The sequence below is a fragment of the Ictidomys tridecemlineatus genome, chromosome 5, assembly GCF_052094955.1.
Source record: "Ictidomys tridecemlineatus isolate mIctTri1 chromosome 5, mIctTri1.hap1, whole genome shotgun sequence".
NCBI lineage: Eukaryota > Metazoa > Chordata > Mammalia > Rodentia > Sciuridae > Ictidomys > Ictidomys tridecemlineatus.
In genome coordinates this window covers 176,064,976-176,092,435 of record NC_135481.1, presented here as the reverse complement: position 1 = coordinate 176,092,435, position 27,460 = coordinate 176,064,976, and the positions used below count along the sequence as shown (strand labels likewise).

General features: G+C 45.0%; 1 protein-coding gene across 3 annotated transcripts; it reads right to left on the bottom strand.

Moving 5' to 3' along the window:
• Positions 1–1,485: 1,485 nt before the first annotated feature.
• Pofut1 (protein O-fucosyltransferase 1) lies at positions 1,486–27,432 on the bottom strand. Of its 3 annotated transcripts, none has more exons than XM_005320594.5 (7): positions 27,205–27,428; positions 25,508–25,629; positions 20,437–20,619; positions 19,027–19,139; positions 10,051–10,243; positions 8,075–8,317; positions 1,486–4,637 (listed from the first exon to the last, which is right to left on the bottom strand). In XM_005320594.5, the coding sequence occupies exons 1-7, from the start codon at positions 27,335–27,337 to the stop codon at positions 4,449–4,451; spliced, it is 1,176 nt and encodes a 391-aa protein (XP_005320651.1). In that variant the 5' UTR covers positions 27,338–27,428; the 3' UTR covers positions 1,486–4,448. The 3 variants fall into 3 exon arrangements, 1 of the variants encoding a protein (XP_005320651.1); XR_013439637.1 differs by lacking the exons at positions 1,486–4,637; positions 8,075–8,317; positions 10,051–10,243 and adding exons at positions 10,844–10,923; positions 11,901–12,037; positions 13,723–13,880 and having other exon boundaries at positions 27,205–27,432; XR_013439636.1 differs by lacking the exons at positions 1,486–4,637; positions 8,075–8,317; positions 10,051–10,243 and adding exons at positions 10,844–10,923; positions 11,901–13,880 and having other exon boundaries at positions 27,205–27,432.
• Between the last annotated feature and the right edge of the window lie 28 nt (positions 27,433–27,460).

Here is a 27,460-nt window from a genome sequence, read left to right as displayed (position 1 = left end):
CCCCCTAGAGCAGCTGTGATGCTTCAGGACATTGTTTCCCAGCCTTCTCCATTTCTGCCTTATCATAACCCATCTCTACTGGTACTTATTTATAAAAATTTTAATTGCCTTTGTTTGCTTCTATAAAGGTTTGGTCTAGTTCATATTTCCACCCTCATGTATATGGAGAGACATTAGTGGATTCAGTTCCGGCAACTCCTTAAGTCACCTCCTTAAGGTGCACTTCGTGGGACCTGGGGGCGTGCTAGGGTTCTTCTGTACTGTCGGGTGGCTAAGGAGCCGAGATCCTCTACCCACCAATGTTGCTTCTGACCTGCCTCCTTGGAGACTGCTTTAGCAGATCTGGGATTCCATATGTCTTATTTTTCTTTCTTTTTATGGTTCTGGGATTCAAATTCAAAGCTTCATGAACACTGGGCAGAAGCTCTGTCACTGGGCTAACCTATAGCCCCACGGGATTCAGCATGTCTAACAAGTTCCCCCAAGTGAGGCCACCTGCAGGTCCTATGACCACAATTTAAGAGGCCCTGAGCCATTGGCATTAAACCCACCTGTAGGAGCTTGCCCCCCCAAAAAATGCAGATTCCTGGACACTACCCACCAATCACTTGGATTCTTCAGGCAAGGGTGGCTCTTGGAATTTGCCTTATCCAGCAGCACTCCAAGGAAGCTCTGGACACTGCAGTAGCACCTGTAATGTGGAAGTGAGGTATGGGGGTAAGAAAATCTGCCTTGAGGTCACTCTGCAGTCTGGAAGCTCCCTGTGGTTTGGGCCCTAAACTCTCCAGCAGTCAGGGATCCTCTATCTCTGCATCTGCCCTCAGTGTGAGCAAATCCTGCTGGCCTGCCCCTCAAAACACACAGGTAACTTTTAAAAGACTCCAGAAAACAAGCAGATTTGGGAATGGGAGAGTAATGGAACCAGACTGATAAAATATTGATAATTATTAAAAATGTGAGTTCAGTTTATAACTCACAATGTTTGTGTGTATGTGAATTTTCCCACAATAAATATTTTTATTTATCTTTGTGTGTGGTACTGGGGATCAACCCCATGGGTACCATACTACTAAGCTACACCTCCATTGATTTTTTAATTTCGAGACAGGGTCTTAGTTGCCCAAACTGGCAACTTGAGATCTTCCTGCGTCAGCCTCCCAAGTCACAAGATTTTAGGTGTATGCCACTATGCCCTGCACCTTAACACATATTTCAAATAAAGAAAAATCTTTACAAATAAAAATATTTTTCAAATTCCAATAGTGAGAAATTGGGAACATATTGAGGTCTCATAATAGGAAAATGGTGAACTTGGGCTGGGATTGTGGTTCAGCAGTAGAGTGCTCACTTAGCACGTGTGAAGCCCTGAGTTCGATCCTCAGGACCACATAAAAATAAACAAACAAAATAAAGATATTGTGTCCAACTACAACTAAAAAATAAATTAAAAAAAAAGGAAATGGTGAACTATGGAGAACCTCTCAATGGAAGTTGATATAATTAATTTATTCAGGCTATGAACAGGGAAAATATGATATACTAGAGTAAAAAAAGGACATTAAATTGTATATATTGCATGATTAAAACTATGCAGATTCATATCTTCAAAAACTGAATTATTAAAAATATTTTTATACATTCAGAATCTGACCATTTCCTACCTCCTTCAATGCCTTTGCCTCCTGGGAGAAGAGGGGGCTGGGGTTCCAGTTCAGGGAGAAGAGCCCCTCGCCCCTCCCCTGCACTCGGGACCCAGCCCCACACCAGTCTGCTTTCACCCTTCCCCTCCCCATGCCAGTTCCAAGGGTCCTTCAAGAGTGTAGATCAGATTGTATCCTCTTCTGTCTCCAAGTCTGCAGAGGCTCTTATCTCTCCAACTAAAGCCAAGTCCAGGCCAAGGTGCAGACCTCTGGCTATGGGAGTGGCACTGGATTGCTGCAGCCACTCAGCTATACCTACTGACCTCCTCCTTGTGGCTCTTCAGGAGCCTGTGTCCCCATAGGGCCTTGATACATGCCATTTCCTCTGCTGGGAATATGCTGCCTCCAGGTATCTGGACACCTGTGTGCCTCCCCTCCTTTGTCAGCTATTTTCTTATCTAAAACATCTTTCCCACTGCACCCCTAAATCCTTCATTTTTCTTCATAGCACTTACCAATATCTCCCAATATGCTCACTATGTCTTCTACTTTCTTGAATGCAAATTCTTTGAGAAAAAAAGACTATGTTGGTTTCTCGCTGCACCATTGTTCCTAGCACAGGGCTTGGAACATAGTGGGTGCTCAGAAAACATATGATGAATGAGAATGTCAAACTAAATAACTACCAGAGGAACCTGTCGACTTCACATGGACTTTGTTTCTTGGGTGACCTGGCAAACCCACAGCAGTGCCCACTGGAAATCAAAGTGGCTGATCTTTTCCAGCAGAGGTCCCCACGGCACACACAGGGTAAAGTGCATTTGTGAACCGACGGCAGTGGAACATGGTGGTGGCTAACAGAACTGGCTCTAGGGGTCAAATTTTGGCTTAATGCCACCAGCTGTGCAGCATTGGAGAAATTATGAGAATTCTCTGAGCATTCATTTTTTTCCCCTTATCCAGAAAGACAGGGTTAGTACTAGTTCTTACTTCCCAGGGCTGGGAACTAAACAGGAGAATGCCCATAAAGCACCTGGCAAGCATGCTGCCTGGCATTGAGGAGGTGTGCTCAAGAAGCAGCCCAGTTAATCCAAAGTTACATGTGCCCCTGCATCTCTCAAGTTCAGTGTCTCTCATGCATATATGCTTTAACTGATCTGAGCCTCTCAACAACCCGTTGATTTTACCATTTTTTCACAGGGTAGGAACCTGGGTCAAAGAATAAAGCAAGTGTCCAAAGGCCAGAGCTGAGACCGCCAAGGGCTCCAGCACCTTTGCCTCCAGAGCACCAGATTACTGCCAACTCCCATCTGCAGATCCGGATGGCCCACTCTAGTTGACTCTAGAGCTGTGCCTGGTGTGAGGCTGTGAACAGCAGATGAGAATGAACAGCAGAGTCAGAAACGGAACTGGCCAGCAAGCCATGGCATCTCAACAACTTGCTGGAGGCCAAGCGTGCACAGGCTCCCTTGTCTGCACCCTTTCCTCTGGGTAAGGCTTGAGAGCAAGTCTGGAAAGATAAGCCATTTACCAGGGTTTAAAACACTTGACTATTTTTCCAGGAGAGAAAACTACAAAAGCCTTCTGTAAAGTCGGGCAGCAATTCTACACAGCAAATGCTGACTTGGGTGTTAGAGATCCTCCTGTAATCTCTGACCCCTGTCCCAGTGTGCCCAGGACAGCAAAGCATTTCCTCCTAAAGGCAATCAGGGGAAAAACCCCTGCATGGAGCTCTGGGCCACCTATCCAGGATCAGAGGCCACAGGTCTTGCTGTGGCATTTTAGAACTACGAGGTCAAAAAAATCACAGGCTCTCAGGAGTCATGTACTGTGGAAATCGCAGTCTCTAGAGACAAAGAACCTCATGAAAATAACCCCTTGCATCTCATGGCTTGAGCAGAGATTACAGTCAATGGGAAGGGGCAAAGGTTGCTTCTAAACTGGGAATTCCAATGGTTTCTGGATCCTGGGCACCTTCTATGTGCCAGATGTTCCTTTGTGAAGGCTTTGTGTGAGAGCTCCCAAGCCACAGGGCGGGGGTCAGGGGAAGAACAAGCTTTGGACATCAACCCAAATTCTACCCATAGGCCCTTTGAGAGGGCAGCCTTCAGAGGATCCTGTTAGGCCCACGAGCCCTGACCCCAGTGAAGCACTGAGGTCCCCATAGTGCCAGGTTTGCAGCAGCCACCAACCATCAATTATGAGAGAAATACCATGATCATCAGGCTTGCTGGTGTGCTCTGAGCCGGGAACGTGCTGGGTGAGAGGCAGCAGCCCCCATTTGCAGTGTTTCTGATAGAGGAGCATACACACACCCCAATCCTGGACATGGCCTAGGAGGTGGGGATGACGCTGGCTCTGGTTGGGCAGTGGGGATGGGTCTGAGGGCCACTTTTGGGGATACTTGGAAAAGTGGCCAAAAGACCCACCCCAGCCCTGGATCCATCCACTTGCTGTCAAGGTCACTTTAGGTATCTATGCTAATGGATTTCACTGACTTTTAAAAATAAAGGAGAGTCCTAGGGTGGCCATGACCTTGTATCAAAACTATAAAAATCCCCTTCTATAAAAAAATCTCTCAGCTTCCCAGGCTGCTCATCCCAGGGAGAACAAAGGAGAGAGGTTTGACTGCTCTACCTTTGTGAGAAATTCCCAGGAGAATGGGGAAGCAGAGGCGGGAGATGCCTCCCTGATACTGTTCTCCAGCTCTGGCAGGCAAGAAGAGGAGCTTGCAGTCCTGAGAGCACCTCTGGCTGCCAGGCCTGGCTGAAAGGATCAGCTGTGACTGGTGATGTTCTCCAGCCAGGATCAGAATTCATCCCGCAGCTGAGGGGGCCTGTCCATGCCGAAGAAGGACGACTGCTTTCCCTGGAGGTCTCGCTCCCGCTTCACAAAGGCGGTGAAGGAGGAGACACAGTTGCCAATAAAGTGGTCAGCTCTGCCGAGGATGTACAGGTCGATCTGGGCCACCTCAGGCTGCAGGCTCACCACCTTCACCTGCAGAAGGAAGGCAGAGTGCATCAACCTGGTGGCTGCCGGCCACAGGCTCGACCTCCTTCCCTAGGGCTGAGGTTGCGGACAAAAGGAGGAATGGAGAGGATGAAGACTGGGGTCGATGTGAGAGGAGTGCAGCCCAGCTGCCTCCTAGGTGCCTGTGTCCTCCTCCAGGCCCTCCAGCCTCGGCTCGGAATGCCCCACTCTGGGTGCCTCTGCCCGGAACGCCCTTTTCCTCACCAGGGCTGGGAGCTCTGTGGAGTGTGTGCTTAGCATGCCCGAGGCCCAGGCTTCCACCTCCAGCATCAAAAGAGGGAAAAGAAAACCCTGAGCAAACTCTCAAGGCTCAGCTCATATTCTGCCTTCCTCATGAAGTCCTGGCCTGATGGGCTTCCCTCACCAAATCCTGGCTCTAAGAAGACAGTGCCCACCCATTCAGCTCTGCTATGTGGATGCTTCTCTCCACATACTCACTCCAAGCCCCAAGTCCTTTTCAATCTATGCCCAAGATTCTCCCCAAAGATGGATCCTTCCTTGAGGAGCTGCCCCACGCTCAGCCCAGCCATGACCATCCGCTGCTTGATCCACTTACAACAGCCTCCTCACTGCCTCTCCTGACCTGCTCATCACAGAACACTGGAGGAAATTTTTAAGATGCCCCTGCCCCTGCCCTTCCCCACATAATAGGTGCCCTATTGCCTTTCACAAAGGTGCCCCACATCACTGTACTCAGATCACCTTTCAGACTGTCCTTGACATCCCTTGAAATCTAGCAGCCAGTAGCCGGCCAGGCTCCCTCCCTCCCCTTCTAAGGACCTTTCTCTGTCTGGGGTATACCCTCTTTTTTTCTCTTCTAGTTCTAGGAACTGAACTCAGGGATGCTTACCATTGAGTTACATCCCTTGTCCTTTTTTTTTTGTGGTGCTGGGGATTGAACCCAGGGCCTTGTGCATGTGAGGTAAGCACTCTGCCAATGGAGTTATATCCCCAGCGTCCCCAGTCCTTTTTGAGTCAGGGTCTTGCCAAGTTGCCCAGGCTGGTCTTAATATTTTGATCCTCCTGTCTGAGACACAGCCTCCTGAGAGGCGGGGTTATAGGCCACTGTGCAAGGCCAGGGTATTAGCTTCTACTTACCTTTACTTCTCAGTTCCAGTGGCAGCTCCCTGGGGGAAGCTCTCCCCATGGGCCAGGGCCATTTACTCTGGGTTCTTACAGAACCCCTTGGCTCTGCTTTGGAGCACATATCTCAGTTTGTGACTTTCATTCCTTAGTGATTCTCTGATTGATATTGTGTCCTGCACCTGACTAGGGCCGGAGCTGTGTCAGCTGGCTTTCCACTGCTGGCCAGGCCCAGCCACAGCCTACCTCAGTAAACATCTGTTGAATGGACAAAAGATAGAAGGAAATGCCCACCCACCAACACCCCCCACCCCACATACAGTTCTCTACCTGGGTCTAAATTGTGAGCCCTGGAGGGAAGGATCACATCTTAACATCAGTATCCCTGTCTGAGCACTGGCCCAGCTTAATGGAGGGCAAAGGTTAAGTCAGAAGCAAGACAGGGATCTGAGCCCATGGAGAAGCGGGCTGAGGAGTGGGGAAGAAATGAGAAGACTGGCACAGGAACCAGAAATAGAAAATAGCAAAAGGCTCAAGGCGCAACAAACGCATCAACTCTAAAGCTCACAAAAAACTCCCTGGGACTCTCCAAATGCTTCAACTTAGTACAGAGGCGAGGGGGTGTGGGCTGAGATGGGCTGAAAGTGCTTTGCTGTTCCACTGAGATTTCTGATGTAACAAAAGCCATCATCTCACTATGTGGATTGTAGCAAAGAAATAATACCAGTTTAATCATGGCCAAAATCCCCCAAACAATTCCACCTACACCTGAAACTTACCCATTCTGTGTCATGGCTGCTATAATTAGCTCTGGGACCTCTTGGGTAAATTCTGTCCCTTCTAGGGACTTGGGTTTCCTCAGCCACAAAATGGAGGGGCAGGGTAAGAGGACGCCTAATGTCTCCCAGCTCTGATCTTCTGTTAAAAGGGGGCTAGGAGAACAAAATGTACTGACCCAGCACTTCCTCCACGGCTGGAACTTCCTGTCTGTGTCATGGTAAAAAAAAGGAGCCTGCCGAAAGAAAGCCCATGGCTCTCAACATCTGCCTCTTAGGGTCAACCCAGCATTTACTGTTTTCGTTCATTTAACGTCTTATTTTTTTTTATTTTAAAAATACTTTTAATTGTAGATGGACACAATACCTTTATTTTGTTTATTAATTTTTTTTATGTAGCTCTGGGGATCAAACCCAGTACTTCACGTGTGCTAGGCAAGCACTCTACCACTGAGCCACAACCCCAGCCCCCCAGTTAACGTCTTATTGAATGTTTACTATAATTCAGCTATTTTAGCGATCCATAGTTTCTCATGACCAGACTCTTCACTGCTACAGCAGGCATTTACCAGACACATGTGCTTCTTATGCACATATTTCCTTAAATATACACAGCTTCCTTCAACATTCACTAAGCACAAAAGAGCTTTCCTTTATTTATCAACCAACTATTTCTATTATTAATGAGAGCTAACTTTATTATTATTATCATCACTTTTTGGTGGTATTGGAGGTTGAACCCAGGGCTTCATGCAAGTTAGGCAAGTGCTTTACCACTGAGCCACATCCTCAGCCCCTTTTTATTTTTGTTTTATTTTGTAACAGAGTCTCTCTAGGTTGCTCAGGCTGGCTTCACACTTGGACTCCTGAGTAGTGGGGATTCTGATGGTGTGCCACTGCATCTGGCAATAGCCAACTATATTAAGTGCTTATTTTGTAGTGGGAAACTTTTTCCTTCTACCTGATCTTTACATTTGTCCTATGAGACAGGTGCTATCAGTCCTATTTTATAGATTCGGAAACAGAAACCCAGAGAGATCAAATAATGCTTGTGAGGCTGCTCAGTGAGTTAAATCCAATTCTTTGGCTCCAGAGTCTATGCCTTTAACCTCTCTGCTGTCCTGGATCTCTTCCCAGGACCCACATTATGTTCTAGATACTGGTGGCAATAAGGCAGGGTCTCAGCCTCCAGAGATCAAAGCACTTGGCTAGACATTGGGGAATACAAGAGTAGGGTTCAGCTCAGCCCTCAAGAAACCCACAATTCCTAGAAAGAAATACAACACATTTCCACACTAGTCTCAGACAGTCTAGAAAGTGCCATGAATACTCCTAGCAAGAACCCATAAGCTACAGGAAGAGGGAAAGAATCTGCAGAGGAGATGTTCAAGCTGGGGTTTGAGGGAAGGGTAGGAATGGAGAGGAATGAGTGTTTAGGCAAGAGGCTGGTAGGGGGAGAACATGAAGCACAACATGGCAGCAGGGGGACCGGCTGGCACTTTCCCCTATTCCCTCTTGCCACACTCCCTTGGGGCCCTTGCATACCTTCTCTTTGAAAAGCTGCTGGATCTCAGGCACATAACTCTCAGAGTCAGTGGCAATGTAGACTGACCGGGCGTTCAGCGCGCTCACCCAGAGCTTCACAGCCCGCCTGATTTCCTTCAGGTCCGGCAGGCACATGGTCATGGTCAGGGGGGCCGCTGTACTGCGGCTGTAGCCCACACACTGTGGAGAGGCCATGAAGTGCGAGCCTGCAGTACCGTCCTTCAGCATGGCGCATGCGTTCTTCTGCAGGAGGGGTGGAGGCAGAGTTAGACAGCAACTGTCCCCAGCAGCAAGAATTGGTAAGTAAAAAAGGACAAGCAGGAGGAGCCCAGCTGCACATTTTTTGGTATGTGGGCTGGGAATGGACTCAGGGCCTTGTGCATGCTGAGCACATGCTGGACCACTATGCTACACCCCCAGCCCCCCAACTGTTTTTTAAAAGTATGAAGGGAAGAGGGAAATGAATCATGGGAATAAAAGTGATTATTTCTGAATGGTGGGATCTTGGTGTTGTAAAAACTTTTTTTCTTAGTCTTACGGGACATGGGGTAGAATAGTGAAGAGTGGTGTTGATAAGGGATAGGTTTATCTGATTCCTTACTTCAGTGGAAACACTTCTGATAGCTGTCAGGAGGTAACAATGTTTGCTGTGGATTCCAGAGAGATAGCCTTTATCAAGTTAAGGTGGGTCCGTCCATTCTATTCTTGGCTGGTTATGAGTTTTTGTTTTTAATCATGAATGGGTGTTGACTTTCTTTTATCAAATGCTTTATTATCCTCCACTGAGATCATCATGATTTTTCTTCTTTGGGTGTTAAAACCAGCATTTTACAGCTTTTGGTGAGGCTGGCTTTGAATTCACAATCCTACTGTCCTCAGCAATTTCATTGCATTCCTGGGATAAATTTTATTTGAATGTTACTTGGCTTTACCTGCTGATATTTTACTTAGAATATGTGCACTTATGTTGATTAGTGAGAATGCCTATAATTTTCCAAGTTGACCTTATCTGAATTTGGTATTAGTGTTATGCTAGTTTAAAAAAAAAAAAAGCATCTTTTATCTTTTTTATCATTTTACATTCTAGGAAAGCACAGACAGGAGCTGTTCCTTGAATGTTTGGCTGAAACCACTCATAAAATATTCTGGCCCCGGGGCTAGGACTGTGGCTCAGTGGCAGAGCGCTTGCCTAGCATGGGTGAGGCACTGGGTTCTATCCTTAGCACCACATACAAAAATAAGCAACGAAAATAAAGGCATGCTGTCCATCTACAACTACAAAAAAAAAAAAAAAAAAAAATTCTGGCCTGGCTCCTTTTCCTTGTGGAAGCAGGTCAGGGAGAGAGACTAGGGGAAGTGGGATTACCTCATCAACTGACAAAGAATGAGTTTTAATATAATTCCTACATGTTTTGGTATTTTTCAATTTTCAACAATAAGCACTTCTAACATATCTATATATTGTATCTCCTTATGTAAATTTAAGCAGACTGTCAATATTGTTTCTGTGATTTTAACATGGAGGGTAATTTGATGAGTTTCCATACATTTAAGCAGCCTCCAAATTCTGGGAGGATGACATCTTCATTTCCTGGGAGCCCCCTCCCCCCCTCCCGCACCAAGTCCATAGCTGTTTTTCAACAAGGAGTTCACTAGCTAACCACCCTGTGGGGACAGAGGACCCCTAGGTGAGGGCCTCTCAACCTGCTCCTGACCTGGACTCTGGCTTGATACTTCAGTTTATCCATCAATAAAACAAGGATACAAACGGCAGCTGTTAAAATGAGAACTGGCTCTAGACTGCTCCAGAGTCACACTTCTGATGGGTGCTATGGCGGGATCATGGGACACAATTCCATAGACTTGGTCAAGTGAGCTCTCTCTGCCCTGGCTTGGACTTGGGGTCAATTCCTATAGATATGGCTGCTCAGCTCAGGCACATGTCAAGTGAGCCAAGGAAGGGAAGGGGAAGTTACCCAGTCAGAGCCAATGCGCAGATGAATGCCCACATAGGGACGGATGAGGTGGGCACGGATCTGGGCCTCTCCCATCTTCACCATCTCGTCTGACCATACCACGTACTTCTGGAGTGACCTGTGTTCCTCCAGGACAGGGAACTGGGCCGGGGCCCCTGGCAAGGCGAGCACAGGATGTTCTTTTGCTGAAAATCTAGATGGGATGAGGAAAAGTCAGACAGAAAGTGCACAGAGAGCCTGCCTATCACCCCCACGGAGAGAAAGATGGTATTGCACCATGCCCCAGAGACCCTGCAGAGGCCCCTGTAACATGCAAGAAGCACAAGAGGTTGTGAAATCCCAACGGGCTGATAAGAAACTTCAGTGGTGGCAACAGGCACAATATGCAATACTGTCCCGCCGCACGGAATTTACAACCCTCTTTGCTTGTTTAACAATTAAAAATTTACAGTAGAGCATTCCAGCCTTTTATATGTCAAGTTGGCTTCCAATCTGTGGTGCAGTAATTCACTCCAGGGTGGGGTGTCTGGACCAAGCCTTTGCCCTTTTACCCACACGGCGGGACCGAGACGTGCAGCTGCTTACAGAGGCAACGGCTGGGTCTCACTCACAGGGACTGTGTACACTGGATTAGATCATTCATTCAACACTTTTCAAATACTTATTGATTGCTTACTATGTGTTGGGATCCAGAAAGAGAGGCATGGTCCCTGCCCTCATGGGATGTACAAAAGGTCCCAGATGTCCCCATCACAAACTCCCAGGCTCTCTTTCCCCATTTAGACCATATGTGTTTTGCAATTTTTCACATCTGTCTTTTCTGTTGGACCCAGGCCTGTGGAGACAGTGCCTCTGATGCGCTTTGCAGAGCACCTGGCAAAGATAAGAGCTTAGTAAGCACGTGCTGACTGACTGAATGAGGAGCAACCTATGTTCCCTCCTCAGCTAAACCCAGACTCCATCCCAGCCACATGAGACAGCTTGCTGTTCTATGAGCTGACAGCACACTTTCAAACTCCAAATCTTTATATACTGCTTCATCTTCCTGGACTACCTGCCTCTGCCAGCAAAACCCTTTTCTTAACATTAGGAAATAGGCACAGCCACTCTGGAAAATAGTTTGGCAGTTAGTTTCGTATAAAACTAGACATGCAATTACCACAGGACCCAGCAATGGCACTCTTTGGCATTTATGCCAAGGAAATAAAAGCTTATTTTCATACACGAACCTCTACACTAATGTCACAGCAGCTTTATTTATAACAGTCCCAAACTGGAAACCACCCAGATGTCGATCAACAAGTAAATGGTTCAACAAACTGGCACATTTGTACCACGGAATACTACTGCAATAAAAAGGAGTCAACTATCAACACAGGCGACAACTTGGATGGCTCTCCAAGGGAATTATCCCAAGTGAAAAGAGCCAATCCCAAAGGTAACACACTATATGATTTCATTGATATAATAATGAAATGACAAAACAGAGTAGAGAACCAAAACAGAAGAGATTAGTGGTTGTCAGGGGTTAGTGATGGTGTGCGTTTGGGGAGTTAGGCGGGGTTATAAGTTGACAAAACAAGGATCCTTGCGGTGATGGAACCAGTCAGTATCTTAACTGTGGTGGTGGATAATATGAACCCACACACGGGATAAAATTGCACAGACCACACACACACAGAGGTGAGTACAAGTAAAATAGGAAATCTAAGTAAGAGAGGTGGATTGTTATCAATGTCAGTATCTTGCACTCCAGTTTTTTTTTGTTTTTTTTTTTTGGTATCAGGGACTGAAGTCAGGGGCACTCAACCACTGCACCATTTTGAATTTATTTAGAGACAGGGTCTCACCGAGTTGCTTAATGCCTCGCTTTTGCTGAGGCTGGCTTTGAACTCACAATCTTCCTGTCTCAGCCTCCCAAGCCGTTGGGATTACAGGCGTGCACCACCGTACCTGGCTTGTACCATAATTTTATAAGATGTTATCACTGAGGAAAAGAGGAAAGGGTACATGAGACCTCTATATTATTTCATACAACTGCATGTGAATCTACAATTACCTCAACAATATCTTCAAATAAAATTTTGAAATATTTCAAACCTTAAAGCAAATACAGAAAATAGCAATCCACATACCTATGACCTATATCAACAGAAACTAAAACTTTGCTTTGCTTCAGATTAAAAAAAATACCCACCTAAACAAAAGCCCTATCCTAACATATTTCCCTTTCTCTCCCCTTCCCAGAAGATAATGTGTTATTATACCTGATTATACTTATCTATCTACCTACCCATGACTTAGTTTCCTTATCTGTAATAGAGCTGATAACAGTTCCTACTTCATAAGGCTGTCTTTTGTGTGTGTGTGTGTGGTACTGAGGACTGAACCAAGGGGTTCACTGAGCTACATCACCAGCCTACTCCCCCACCCCCTTTATTTTGCAGTCCTGAGATGGAACCCAGGGCTTTGCACATGCTAGGCAAGTGCTCTACCACTGAGCTACATGCCCAACTCCCAGACCTTTTTAGGGCCTTACTGTGTCTTATTAAGTAACAGGCCATGTTCTAATTGCTCATGAAATTTCCATAACAGCCCTGTGAGGTAAGTTTTACTATTTTTTCTTTGGCAGATGAGGAAACTGAGGCACAAAGAGGTTATATAATGTGCAAAAGTCAAACAGCTAAGAATTGGTGGAGCTGGGATTTGAGTCTAAACAACCTCCTTCAAAACCTATGTTCTTAACTCCTAAGACTTCACTCCCTTCTCCCCACCCAGTCCAATGAGCATCTCAACATTTGAGTTTATGACTTATTCTTCTGATTCTCAGGCCCTAGCACAGGCCTCAACACACAGTAGGTGCCATAAATACTTTCTGAATGAATGAATGAATGAGAGAGTCAGTGATCTTATTAGAAAGACCAAGTCAGGCTGTCAGGAGTTGGAGGAGGAATATATTAATATTAATATACTAGCTAAAGTCCTGGCCCATACTAGGTCCTCAGATTAATACCTGAGGGTCAGGTTTTTAGCTAAACTCCTTTCAGATGTCACCATAAAGAATTTTTTTAAATATATATATTTTTAGTTGTAGTTGGACACAATATCTTTATTTTATTTATTTATTTTTATATGGTGCTGAGGATCGAACCCAGGGCCTCACACATGTTAGGTGAGCGCTCTATCACTGAGCCACAACCCCAGCCCCCACCTCAAAGAACTTTGAAAGGAAAGCAAGCATTTTCTAATCTTCCAAGGGACTAGATCATTAGGATAAAATCAGAATTTGAGCTGTCCCTATCTCTTGGGAAAATCCTGCAACTAACCCTTGAATTTCTGACCCCTCTACCTGGACCAGCACAGAGTTGCCCAAGTGGGATAATATCAGCTCTGACCCAACATGCAGCAAGAAGCTACGATTGATTTGATTATTTGCTCTGAGGTCAGAGGATGTTGTCAGGAAAGCAAGCAGGAAGTAGGGTCTTGACTAGAAAGAAAATTTGACCGTTCCACATGCCATGCCCCCTGATATTGGCCCTAGGTCAGCCCTTAGCCTGGTCACTATCCAGCAGAAGGCAGCTGGTTCTAGGGCTCACTTCACTACTTCACCCATGTTGCTAAGATTCTCCAACAGGTCGGGGTTCCTCTCTGCACAGCATCCATTCAGCATACCTTTGTGGCTGGACATCATGATGAGTGCAGAGGACACAGGGACATTAGAATGTCAGGGCCAAGGGCTGGGGATGTGGCTCAAGCGGTGGCACGCTCGCCTGGCATGCGTGCAGCCCGGGTTCGATCCTCAGCACCACATACAGAAAAGGATGTTGTGTCTGCCAAAAATTTAAAAAAAAAAAAAAAAAAAAAATATATATATATATATATATATATATATATATATATATATATATATATATATATATATATATATATATATATTGGGGTTCTCTTTCTCTCTCTCTTAAAAAAAAAAAAAAAAAAAAAAGAATGTCAGGGCCTTGCTTTTGATGTCCCTGCCAGAAAGGACTACCTTCTTTCCAGCTCTTTGCAAAGCTGGCTCCCTCTCATCCTTCAGGTCTCAGTCTGATTTCTCCTGTTTATGTCCTCTTGGGGAGGGTGCAGGCTGGGAGAATGACATATTATGTATCTTTATAAGAATGGTTCAACAAGGTGGCCCATAGCCTCCCAACAGGAAATGTACCATAAATACCTGCTGAATTAAAGCTCTGCTATGGTATTCATAGACTCAGAACCAGCAGAGCTGAAAAGAACCTCAGAAATCTCTTGGTGGGAGAGAATTATCTGTCTTCTTTTCCAATAATCCAACTTTCAGCTAGATACTTGGAAGCTCAAAATAAAGACATTTCTCCAAATTTCTTGCAACGAGGCATGGCTTATGGGTCTTTGCACTAGTCAGTGAGATGTAAACAAAAGAGTTACAATGAATTTTTAGGAAGGCTCCTTAAAAAGGCGAGGCTATCTGGATGCAATGGTGCAGGCATGTAGTCCCAGCTACTCAACAGGTTGAGGTAAGAGGATTGCTTGATCTTAAGAGTTCAAAGATAGCACAGGTAACACAGTATGCCCTCTTTAGTAGGGTCGGGAGAAGGGCAGGGCTTTGCCTTTCTTCTGCCCCTTTTGACCTCCAAGTTGCCTGGAATATGATGTGTGATGGCCAGAGCTTCATCTCTCATCTTGGCCCAGGAGGTCATACTGCGGATAAAAGCTAGTAGGACAGGGCTGGGATTTGGCTCAAACGGCAGCGTGCTAGCTTGGCATGCCCAGGGCGCTGGGTTCAATCCTCAGCACCACATAAAAAATAAAATAAAGATGCGTGTCCACCGAAAACTGAAAAATAAATATTAAAAAAAAAAAAAAGCTAGTAGGACAAACGAGTAGAAAGACAGGAGCCTTATTCCTGATGCCACTATGGAAGTGCCACCCTGCCCTGGACTGCACATTCCAATACTTCATTTACTTAAGAACAGTAAACTCTGTTAGTCTGCAGTTATTTTTGGGTTTTCGGTTACATGTACCCTAATTTAAGTTCAATATGCCTTAAATCTGTGGCCCACAAAGTACTTTTACTTTATTTGGAGGCCTGATATACAAGAGAGTTAAGTACTGGTTGAAGGTAGTGAATAGGAGGAACTGAGCCCTTCCAACTTGGTCTCTGGGGGACCCTTCTGATCCCCACAACGGCTCTGCAGGCAGTTCTCAGGAACCCTGAGGATTGTTTGGAAACCACTGATCTACTCGGTGGGGACTGATCTTGCTCACCCCTTCCTTTTATAGATGGAGCACTGAGGCCAGAAAAGGGCAACAGCTGCCCAGTCATACAATGAGTCCAGGTATAGCTGCACCCTTGGGTTCTACTCTACACTCTACCTTCCATCCCCAAGGACAATTTTTTTAAAGCAAGCGTCTGCTTACAAAATAGTTAAAATAAAATACTCTCTCACACTTGTAAAACTGATCATCCACAGGCTCCTAACAGTTTGCCTCACAAAGGCCTATAAAGTACTGTACAGTCTGGCCCCTGCTTTCTTATGTGGCAGTTCATCCATCTATCTGTCTATTTCTTTATCAATTATACAGGGGATTGATCCCAGGAGTACCTTACCACTGAGCTACATCCCCAGACCATTTTTTTTTTTTTTTTGAGACAGGATCTCACTAAGTTGCTGAGGGTTTTACTAAAATGCTTCAGCTGGCCTTGAATTTGAGATCCGCCTGTCTCAGTCTCCTGAGTTGCTGGGATTACAAGCATGTACCACCATGCCTGTGTGGCAAATAAAGATAGCCATCAAAACTAGGCATGGTGGTGTGCAGCTATAGTCCCAGGTACTCAGGAGGCTGAAGTGGGAGGACCACTTGAGCCCAAGAGTCCAAAACCAGCCTGGACAATATAGTGAGACACAAGACACTAAGACACCAAATAAAACAAATGAGCAAAATAACATTCAAGAAAAAAATGGCCATCAAAACTTTGAATCTCCTCCCATAGGTGAGTTCTATGTTCCTCACAATTTGACAGCAGTGACACCGTGCAGGTTGCCAGGCCAGGCATTAGGGAGCCAGCAGTTTCTACTTTCTGTCTCTTGGGACACTGCCTGAATGCTCCCTCTCAGAAACTAGTTCTCATGCTGTAAAACCTCAGGCCACAGGAGAGATCATGTATACACAGGCTGTGGATGGTCCCAGCTGATCTCCCTGGTGATACCCAGCATCATCATCAGTCACGAGTGAGATGTGGCCACGTAACTGAATCAAGCCTTCAGATGACTTGAGTCATGGCAGCTGACTGCAGCCATAAGAGAACCACATGCAAACACCACCCAGCGAACACAAGAGTCCATCAAGAGATGAATGGAGCCAGGCACCGTGGTGCACGCCTGTAATCCCAGAGGCTCAGGAGGCTGAGGCAGGAGGATTGCAAGTTCAAAGGAAGCCTCAGTTGTGGCTCAGCAGTAGAGCACACGCCTAGCATGTGCGGGGTGCTGTGTTCGATCCTCAGCACTCATTAAAATAAAATTAAGGTACTGGGTCCAACTAAAACAAAATATTAAAGAAAAAAAATAGTAGGTCTCAGTAACTTAGCAAGGTACGAGGTAACTTACTGAGACCCTATCTCAAAGTAAAAAAAAGACACGAAGATGTGGCCTAGTGAAGCACCACTGAGTTCGATCCCTGGTTAAAAAAAAAAAAGAGAGAGAGAGAGAGATGAATGGACATGCAAAATATGTTATATACATACAAGCAATACTACTCAGTCTTAAAAAGACTGAGGTTCTGACATGTACCACAATACTGATGAACCTTGGAGACGTTTTTCTACATGAAATAAACCAGACACAAAAAGACAAATACTGAATGATTCCACCTATAACAGGTTCACAGAATAGGTGAATTATTTATTAGTTTGGTTGGTACCAGGGATTGAACCTAAGGGTACTCACTCACTGAGCTACATCCCCAGCCCAATTTTGTATTTTATTTAAAGACAAAGTCTCACTGAGTTGCTTAGTGCCTCACTGTTGCTGAGGCTGGCTTTGAATTTGCAATCTCCTGTCAGCCTCCTGAACTGCTGGGATTACAGGCATGCACCCCACACCTGGTAAATAGGTGAATCTGTAAAGACAGAAAGCAAGTTACCAGGGAGTCTGCTACTTCAACCTTTGTGACCTCAGGCAAGTAACTTCACTCCTCTCTGCTTCCATTTCTTTATGTGTTAAGCACAGATGACAATATATCCTGTAAACTCATGAAAAGATTAAACCCAAGTCAATACATTTGAAGACTTAAGAACAGTACCTGGCACATTTTAAGCATGAAATAAATATCAGCTCTTATTATTTCTTTAAGACTTATATACACAGCCAGGCTCAGTGACACATGCCTATAATCCCAGAAACTCAAGAGGCTAAGCCAGGAGGATCATCCCAAATTCAAGACCAGCCTAGGCAATTTAGCAAGACTCTGCTTCAACCTGGGTGTGGTGGCATTTGCCTGTAATCCCAGCAACTCAGGAGGCTGAGGCAAGAGGATTGCAAGTTCAAGGTCAGCCTCAGCAATGTAGAAAGGATCTAAGCAAATTTGTGAGACCTCTTCTCAAAATAAAAAAGTAATGTTGCTCAGTGGTTAAATACTCCTGGATTCAATCTCAAGCAGCACTCTCAAATTCCTCAAAATAAAAAGGGCTGGGGATGTAGTTCAATGGCAGAGTTCCCCAAGATCAATCCCCACAATGGGGGAAAATTTTTACATACAGATCCTAGAAGCCTACACAACAGGTCTATGACCTTGAGCACATTATTTAACTTCATCAAGCCAGTTCACACCTGTAAAATGGAAATTGAGGGCTGGGGATCTGTAGCTCAGTGGCAGTATGTTTGCCTAGCATACGTGAGGTCCTGTGTTCAATCCCTAACACTAAAAATTTTAAAAAGTGGGGGGACTGATAATAGCCATTTTATAAAATCTCATATTAAAAAGGCACGTGAGAGCTAACTTTGGCTGGCCACTTATTATATGCTATGCATTTTTGCTACTACTCTTTCCACTAACCCAAGGAAGAAATTGGAGCCAGAGAGCTGGAGTGGCTTTTCCAGAGATTCCTGAGAAGGAGGCTGAGCTGTGTCAGAGCTTTGGATTGTCTTACTCCTGACCCTGTGCTTGTTTTCTAAAACTGTCTACCTCTGGCCTACTGAATGCCAAGTGCTATGACTATGCCTGAATTCATATGTTCCTCTTGTCTCCTAACTAGCCTGACTGCTAAGACCAGGCTCTTTCCTGCCATGCCACAGTCCATACCCTATGTGAGTTATCATCACCAGGACTAGATTACAGCTCCCCAGGGTGGGGGTAGAGGGAAGAGGGTTGGGAGTGCTGGATGCCCATGAGCCTCATGTCCCTCCCTGACCCCACCACTTCTGCCCCTTCATTTTTACACATTACCTGTGGCTTCTAAGTACTGACTCACACATGACAAACGCTCTATAAATATTTCACAGCCTCTGCCTGTGCCCTGCTAACCTATTTTTTCTTAATAGGGCCTACTGGCATACAATTAATAAAGCATATCCAGTAATTATCAGGATGACATCACTTCTCAGTCTGCAACTGAAGCTGTTCTCTAAGAGCTGTTTCCAATTTTCACCTTGTGAAGAAGAAGGCACAGGGGAGTGATTCTCACGCCCGGAGGAGGAAATCGAGATGCATGTGACTGCACAATGTTCTTTTTATGACATCCCTTATCAGCCAATAAACTCTTGCTCAACTTGTGGCAGGTCAATGTCCCACCGTGTCAGGCTTTGAGATGGGAACAGATCACACAGAATCACAAGTTCAACAGACAGAGTGACTACACCTTTCATCTCACACATCAGGGTGGAGTAGAGGGGAGAGGGTTAGGAGTGCTGGATGCCCATGAGCCCCATGTCCCTCCCTGACCCCACCACTGCTGTCCCCTCAAAGTACCTCTGAATCCATTGTTCTTTGTAGGAAGCGCTGAAGGAAATGCCTGTAAAAAGTTCCGACTTATTGAAACTCACATGAAACTGATCCCAAAATGGGCCAAAGGGGTTTCCTTCCTGTAAGAAAAGAGTGATGGAAGACTCACTTGGGAGACGAAGGAAAGACTATCCAGGGTTGGGGCTAAGGAACTGTAAGGGAACCCTGGGTGCTCTGACTCAGGATGAAATACCCTCTTAGGATGGCTCCCTGGGCTAAGGGCTGAAAAGAGTTGCTTGGTTTCCATTCCAGTTTCCAGTAGGAAATATTCTCTAGTGTTTGATAGTCTTTCCCATTCACAAGTCAAGTTCCACCACCCCTGAAGAACTGGTGGGCCCAAGGAGGAACAGACCTTGGGATTGGATCCATGGACTAGAGCTTCAGTAGACTTTCAAGACTGGCTAATAGACCACCCTTGTTTTCCAACATGGAATCCAAGGCTCAGAGAAAGTAAGACACATGCCCAATATCACACAGTATGTGAGGGCATTGCTGAAGCTGTAAGCTAGATCTCCTTTCTCAAATTTCATGGGGCTGAAGTCAAATTATCTGGGGCTGAATCCCAGCTCTACCACATCTGCTGTATGACTTTGAGCAAATTTTGAACCTCTTTGCCTTATTCAACATCCTGTCTATGTAATGGGTATATCATTAGTACTTTCTTCATGGAGCAGTTTGAGATTAAATGAATTAATACGCACAGAACTCTTAATATGGCATCTGACATAATGAGGATTAGTTATTATTATTGATATGGCACCTTACACTTCACAAGCATTCTTATACCTGGCCATCTTGACATTTTCTGAGAAAGAAGGAACAGAGACTAGCATTTCCATTTTTTTTTTTTTTTTAAGTTTCCTCATTTGGCTTTTTTTGTTGTTGTTGTTTTCAACGGACCTTTATTTTATTTATTTATATGTAGTGCTGAGAATTGAACCCAGTGCGTCATATGTGCTAGGCAAATGTTCTACCTACCAGTGAGCTACAACTCCAGACCTAGCATCTCTATTTTGTAGGTAGAAATTAAGGCTCAAAGAAGCAAATTCTGGACAAGGTGACACTGCTGATAAATGCCAAAAATAAACCTAAATCTCCATCTTCTATTCTAAGCCCTTCTGGGACCCTCCCCTACATAACGTGCTACTACACAATCTCAGGAGTCCAGTGGACATAGAACAGGCAGAAAGGGGCCCCAAGGGGCTGGGGCTCGGGCTCAGTGGTGGAGCACTTGCCTAGCATGTGTGAGGCACTGGGTTCAATTCTCAGCACCACATAAAATAAATAAACAAATAAATAAATAAAGATATTATGTCCATCTATAACTTGAAAAAAAAGATAAAAAAAAGAAAGGGCCCCCAGGCTCACAGGACCCACCTTCATGGGGCACGTCTTCTTATCAGGGCTTCGCTGTGCTGCCACCTCAAAGCAGTATGCCACCCGCTTCTCGGGGGGCCAGTGGGTGGGAGCCAGCTTCTCCATGAAGTCCTCCAGGCTGATGACCCGATGGTAAGCCTGGAGGGGCTCCAGCTTGAAGTACTTCTGGTAGGACACATGGAGCTACAGGAAAAGGAGGGGCAAAGGTCCTACCTCAGTGTTCCAGTTTAGAGACATTAACTAAAACCATACACTCCTAATTCCAGACACTGCAGATTACATGACAATGAAAAACTTTTGTTAAAAGACACCAAAATAGGCTCAAGACATAGCTCAATAGTAGAGTACTCGCTGAGCATGTGTGAGGCCGGGGGTTTGATCCTTAGCACTGAGAAAAAGAACACTAAAGTCAGGACAGAGACTAAATGGGGGATGAAATCTGCAAATTCAAAAGTGAATAGTAGTATCCCTCGTGCTAAAAAATGACAGCTGATCTACATGACAAATAATGGGCAAAGGATAGAGGTGAATAACTCACAGCAAAGGAAACCCAAATAGCCAATACTCTCAACTGATGTGCAACCTCACCAATAATTAGGAAAATGTAAATTACAGTTATGAAGTGACATCACTTCTCGCCCAGGAGGCCAGCAAAACATTTAAATGCTAACACTAATTGTAATAAAGGATGTGGGAGTTAGGCACTCTCACACATGGCTGGCAGCTGATCTGTATATTTTGGACAAACCACTTTAGGGATGCAAGCTGTCAGCATTTTAATTCAATACAATTAAAATGTTCCTTCTACTGTTAGGTATTTGCCCTGGAGAAGTTCTTGCACTTTTCACTGGAGTTGAGTACAAGGATGCTCAATGATAGAGTGGAAGAATAGGGAAGAGCACAGAAATTACACCCAATACACTGAATCTATGGAGTGGCTGCCTCTGGGGGTGGGGAGAGGGACTGGGATTCCCACAGAGGCCAAGAGAAGTTGTCCTACACCAACTTTATCTGCAGTGCTTCATTTCTTTTATTAACAAAAAGAAAAAGTGAAGCAAAAAGGAGACAGTATTAATGATCACTTTTAGCAGTGATATATGAGTGATGGTTGTATTCATCTTTGTATTCTTTTTAGATTAAAAAAAATTAAACATCGGGGCTGGCGATGTGGCTCAAGCGGTAGCGCGCTCGCCTGGTATGCGTGCGGCCCGGGTTCGATCCTCAGCACCACATACCAACAAAGATGTTGTGTCCGCCGAGAACTAAAAAATAAATATTAAAAATTCTCTCTCTCCCCTCTCTCACTCTCTCTTTAAAAAAAAAAAAAAAAAATTAAACATCATGGAATAAAACTTGAACTTCATCCTATTGGTCAGGGTTTCCTAAACATGTTGCACTAGTTCAGATGGATAAAAGGTTCTGCATAAAGGAGCTCCAGAGCTAACGAAGCCAAGGAAATGCTATTTTAAGTTGCTCCTTTATTGCAGCAGGTCTTTTTAGGGCCTTAAAAACGCTAATGTGCATTGTGAATCTGAAAATTTTGGGGGATAAGGAATTAAGAACATTTCCCAAACTGATTCAACTATGGCACCCTTCTAAGACTGGAAATTGGAGTTCCAATGAATAGATTTTAGACACCTTAGCTATTAGCAATGATAGTATAGCTGAAGGATTTTTTTAATATTCATTTTTTAGTTATAGGCAGACACAATACCTTTATTTTATTTTTATGCGGTGCTGAGGATCGAACTCAGTGCCTCATGCATGCTAGGTGAGAGCTCTACCTCTGAGCCACAACCCCAGACCCAAGCTGAAGGATTTTTTTAGCACAAAAAAATATTGAAAGATCATTCTGGTGGCAGAGGAGAGAGGAATTAGGAGGTTACAGCAATGGTCTTTTTCTTTGTTCAAGTATCATTCAGCATGCACTCACTGGGCAGCTTCCACACATTTAAGTGAGAGATGGAGCAGCTCAGATAGATCAAGATGCAAAGGAAGGTGAAACAGGGATTGTATGTATGTACATAAGGAGAGGCACAAAGGGAACCTTTAGGTTCCTGGCTTGGCATCCAGGTGAATGGCGTGGCATAAAATAAGGCTGGGATTACAGACAGTGACAGGTTTGTGGGGAAAGATGCCAAGTTCAGTTCGGGCTATGATCTTAGATATCTTAAGGACATCCAAGTAGACTCAAGGGTCTAGGAGTCAGAAATTCAGGCTTGTGATCAAAGAGTGTTAGCCATACATAAATTGGATAGGTACATGGAAAACAGTGAAAGCCATAAGAGTCAACAGAAATTTATAGCAAAGCAAATAATGATAATAATAGCAACTACTACTTATTGAGTGTTGATTTAGTGCCAGGTATTAATTATACTCATCACTCTACAAGGATTTATTCATCAATTCTACCACTCCAGTATACTTATAAAGAAACCTGGGCATACAGAACCTAGGTGACTCATCTGAGCCCACAGAGCTCGAAAATAGAAAGAGGACACACACCAACAACTAAACAGTGGATGGAGAGAGGTGCTCCCAGCACAACACAAGGAAAATGCTGACAGGTCAGGGCTGTGGCAGGAATCAGTGGTGTCCTGGAAGCCAGGGGAATAAGAAATTTCAGGAAGGAGAGAGACTCACAGGAAGTCAGGTGAGAAGAAGACTGAGAAATAAACCCTGGATTTGGCAATTCTGAGGTCCCTGGTGACCTCAGTGAGAACAGTCACAGCAGAGAAGGAAAGCCCAATTGGGGCAGGTTGAGTAACCCACAGAAATAAAGGAAGTGGAGACTCACAACTGGCCAAGACCATAAGGAGAGAGCAAGCAAGTTAGAGGGAAGTGGATGGGCAACATCTAAAGGTAAGAGTGAGGAAAAAAAAAAAAAAAAAACAAACCCAAAAACTGAGAACGCTGACAGGTCCCAGAACTGAGAACTTCTTGTGTCCTAGGTTCTTCAAATTGAGGAACTCAGGTGACTCTAAGAAGGAGGCAGATGACAACATCCCAGGCATGGTACCATCATTAACCCATTCAGTTCTTACACGGGATATAGGGACAGTTATTACCAATCTATTTTAAAGAAGAGGAAACTGGTTGGGCTGTGATACATGCCTGTAATCCCAGCAACTCGGAAGGCTGAGGAAGGAGGATTGTAAGTTCAAAAACAACCTCAGCAACTTAGTGAGGCCCTAAGCATCTTAGTGAGACCCTGTCTCAAAATTAAAAAATAATAATAATAATAATAAAAAGGGCTGGGGATGTGGCTCAGTGGTTAAGCACCCTGAGTTGAATCCCTGGTACTTAAAAAAAAAAATGAGGAAACTGAAATTCAAAAAGGTACCTTGCCCAGGTCACACAATTAGTTAAGTGGATAAGCTAAGCTTTGGTCTCAGATACTTCAGCTTTTAATTTCAATCCCTCCAGGGCTTGGCTATAGCACCATGGTAGGATGCTTGCCTAACATTCACAAAGCCCTGGGTGTGATTCCCCATCACTTGTAAGAGGGGTGGAAAAGGACTGGAAATGGAAACTCAAATTCCTGTATAAAAAATGGAAAATAAAACCTGTGGGACTCAGGAGGCTGAAGCAAGAGGATCACAAGTTCAAAGCCAGCCTCAGCAACTTAGCAAGACCCTAAGTAACTTAGTGAGATCTTGTCTCAAAATAAAAAATAAAATACAAAGGGCTGGCTCAGTGGTTTAGTGCTCCTGGTTTCAATTCCTGGTATAAAAAAACAAAAGACCAATCTATGCACAGAAAAGGCTTTATAAATAAAATGTAGTGTTTTGTATATACTTAGTGTTATTTCTATTAAAGTTTTTTGTCAATTCATTAAATACTAATTAAGTTCCTACTGTCAGGCCCATGGGATATGGTGTGAACAAAGGCAGACATGGGGTCATTAAGACACAAAGATAGGGGCTGGGGATGTGGCTCAAGCGGTGGCGCACTCGCCTGGCATGCGTGTGGCCCGGGTTCGATCCTCAGCACCACATACCAACAAAGATGTTGTGTCCGTCGATAACTAAAAAATAAATATTAAAAATTCTCTCTCTCTCTCTCTCCTCTCTCACTCTCTTAAAAAAAAAAAAAAAAAAAAAAGACACAAAGATAAGCCAGGAATCAGAGGATGCTAAGCAGACCATGCTGAGGGAGTCCCCTGATGGGATAAGAGGCAGTACTGCAACCAGAATACTTGGGGTTGTGGTCTTGGCCTCAGTTTCTTTCTTTCTTCTTCTTCTTCTTCTTCTTCTTTTTTTTTTTTTTGTACTAGGGATTTAACCCAGGGATATTTAACCACTAAGCCATATCCCCAGCCCTTTTTTATTGAGACAGGGTCTTGTTAAGTTGCTGACACTGGCTTTGAATTTGCAATCCTCCTGCCTCAGCTCAAGAAGCTGCTGGGATTACAGGCATGCACAACTGAACTCAGCAACCTCAGTTTCTTCTTCAAAACTGATAATTATATCCATCTTTTTTTTTCCATTATTAGGGATTGAAACTAGGGGTACTCAACCATTGAGTCACATCTCCAGCCTCTTTCATTTTTTTATTTTGAGACAGGGTCTGGCTAAATTGCTGAGGTTGGCCTTGAACTTACCATTCTCCTATCTCAGACTGGGATTATAGGCATACACTATTGTGCCCTGCACCCATTACCTACTAATGGAAATGCACAGATGGTGCAATCAATCAGGACTAGAAATGGAAACTTTAGGTCTCAAACTCTGAAGTCAGACAGACATGGGTTTAAATTCTAGGTCTACTACTCCTATAAGCTGTGTGACTTTGGGCAAGTTACCTAACCTCTCTAAACCCCAGTTTCCTCATGAGGATGAGAGGTGGGAGAAATAAGCTAATCCTCATGCAGTGCTCAGAATAGAGTCAGCACACAGCAGGTACTGGAAAAATGTTAGCCATTGTTATTCCAGGGAAAAAGAGTTCTGAGTAGAGAGTAAGACAAACTCAGAGGAGTAGGAGGTAAAGCCCAGAGGACTTGGAGGTCAAGCAGAAGTCAGCAAGACTGAGGAAGCATGAACAAGGGCCAAGGTCAGTGGGAAGTACTCACATTGGTGAAGGGAGGTTTGTGATGCTGGTACTCAATCCACGGAGGTACAGCCAAGGTGCGGTTCAACAACTTTGCAAATGCCAGGGAGCCCAAGAAGTGATCAGCCTGGTTCCCAAAGCGCCCTGGAAATGGTATGTTGTGGCTAAGGTGAGGCCTCGGGCATCAAGGACATTGGGCACCCAGGGATAGGGAGAGCCAGGATACCAAGGAGAGCTAGGAGAGCAAGTCGGACTCCTGAGTCTGGCATTCAAGGCCCTATAGGTTCTGCTCCTTAAGCCTCAGCAACTCCAGATTCCCTGCTATTTCCCCCAATATAACTCTACAATTCTCACACTACCCCTATCCCTACGATCCATTCACAAACCCCCATCCAGTTGCATTCTCCCAACTTGGATGTTTCTTTTTTTCTTTTTTTAATATTTATTTTTTAGTTGTAGATGGACACAATATCTTAATGTATTTTTTTTTTTATGTGGTGCTGAGGATCGAACTCAGGGCCTCGCACATGCTAGGCGAGCTCTCTACCGCCGAGTCACAATCCCAACCCTTGGATTTGAGTTTCTTCAATTCTTTTCCTCAAATGTCTTTTCTCATTTCCTGGCTTTTTATACTGGCTGTTTTCTCAGCCTGTGAATCCTCAGGTGGAAGGATTGTATCTGATTCCTTTTGCTATCCCCAGCATGATCTCCATGCTAGGATACAGGAGCAAGCATGGATAAGATCTCTCCCCTCAAGGCACTCAGTGCCGATGGGGAGATACTACACATGAAAACAAATACATAATGATGACTTTTTTAAAATTTCAAGAAAGAAAGGATGATGATGGAAACTAGTAAGGAGATTACTTGGGTAGAAATTAGTCAAGTCCTCTCTGGTGACATTTATGCTGAGACCTGGGGGATAGGAAGGAGCTGGTAGGGCAAAAGTGAACCGGAGGGCATTCCTCACACACCTGGGTGTGAGGAAAAGAAAGGCTGCAGCTGGAGGGTTAGGAGAGAAGGGAGTTGTGGAGGTGAACAGCAGTCGACCAATTAATGCAGCTGCCCAAGGGCCATGGTCAGGAGCCTGGAGGCCATTGGAGGATTCTAAGAAGGAATTACTTTTACAATGATACTTCATTCCACTGAAACTGCACTCTTCGCTGGCCCTTAGATTTTTCCTTACACTGATCTCTTTTATTTTACTGTAGTTTTCATTATCTTTGAAAAAATCATGTACTTACTTATTTTTCACGTTTATCTTCTACTGTCTATTTTCCCCATTTAAAACACAGCTCTAAAAGGGGCTAGGGTTTATTTGTCTCATCACCTCCGTACTCTCAGAACAGAGAACACAGCCTGGCACAGAAAAGGTATCCCATAAATATTTGTTGAACGAATGAAAAAAATCGCTTGGAGCTAGCATGGATCAGTGACATCAGATCCTGCCCCACTAACTCCATATACTGAACTCCAGGCTGGCTTAGACCTCGAGTAAATCACATAACCTCTCCCAGCCTGTTTTCTCATCCATCAACTGGAAAGGTGGACACCGCGGCCCTCTGTGCCCTCGCAAATAGGACAGAGGGGAGAAGCGCAGACCCTGCAACGCTCTGGGGATTTCTCCTGGACCTGTCAAGGAATCTGAGCGCCTCAGAGGAGTGGCTGCTCTCCCGGTCTCAGTTTCTCCATTTGAGCAGAGAGCTCGGGAGGCCTTACCCATGCAGGGGCAGTAGAGCAGGTAACCGGCCGGGTCCCAGGAGCCCGTGGGCAGCCCAGGGAGAGGCAGAAGCAGTAACAGCAGAGACGCACGCAGTGCCAGAGGCCGCAGCGCCCGCGCGGCGGCGCCCATGTCGGCTCCAGAGCCGGAGCGCGCCAGGGAGAAGAGGAGGGGAGGAAAGGAGGGGCGCGAGCGTCCGCCCCGCTCCCGGCGGTCCCCGCGCGCCGCCCGCGCGCCGCCCCGGCCGCTCTAGCC

Coding starts and splice junctions, on each gene's coding strand:
- Pofut1 (XM_005320594.5), bottom strand. CDS start 27,337: ATGGGCGCCGCCGCGCGGGCGCTGCGGCCTCTGGCACTGCGTGCGTCT. Junction 19,140..20,436: donor AGAAGACGTGCCCCATGAAG/GTGGGTCCTGTG, acceptor CTTTTCTTACAG/GAAGGAAACCCCTTTGGCCC. Junction 10,244..19,026: donor AAAGAACAATGGATTCAGAG/GTACTTTGAGGG, acceptor CATCCCATCTAG/ATTTTCAGCAAAAGAACATC.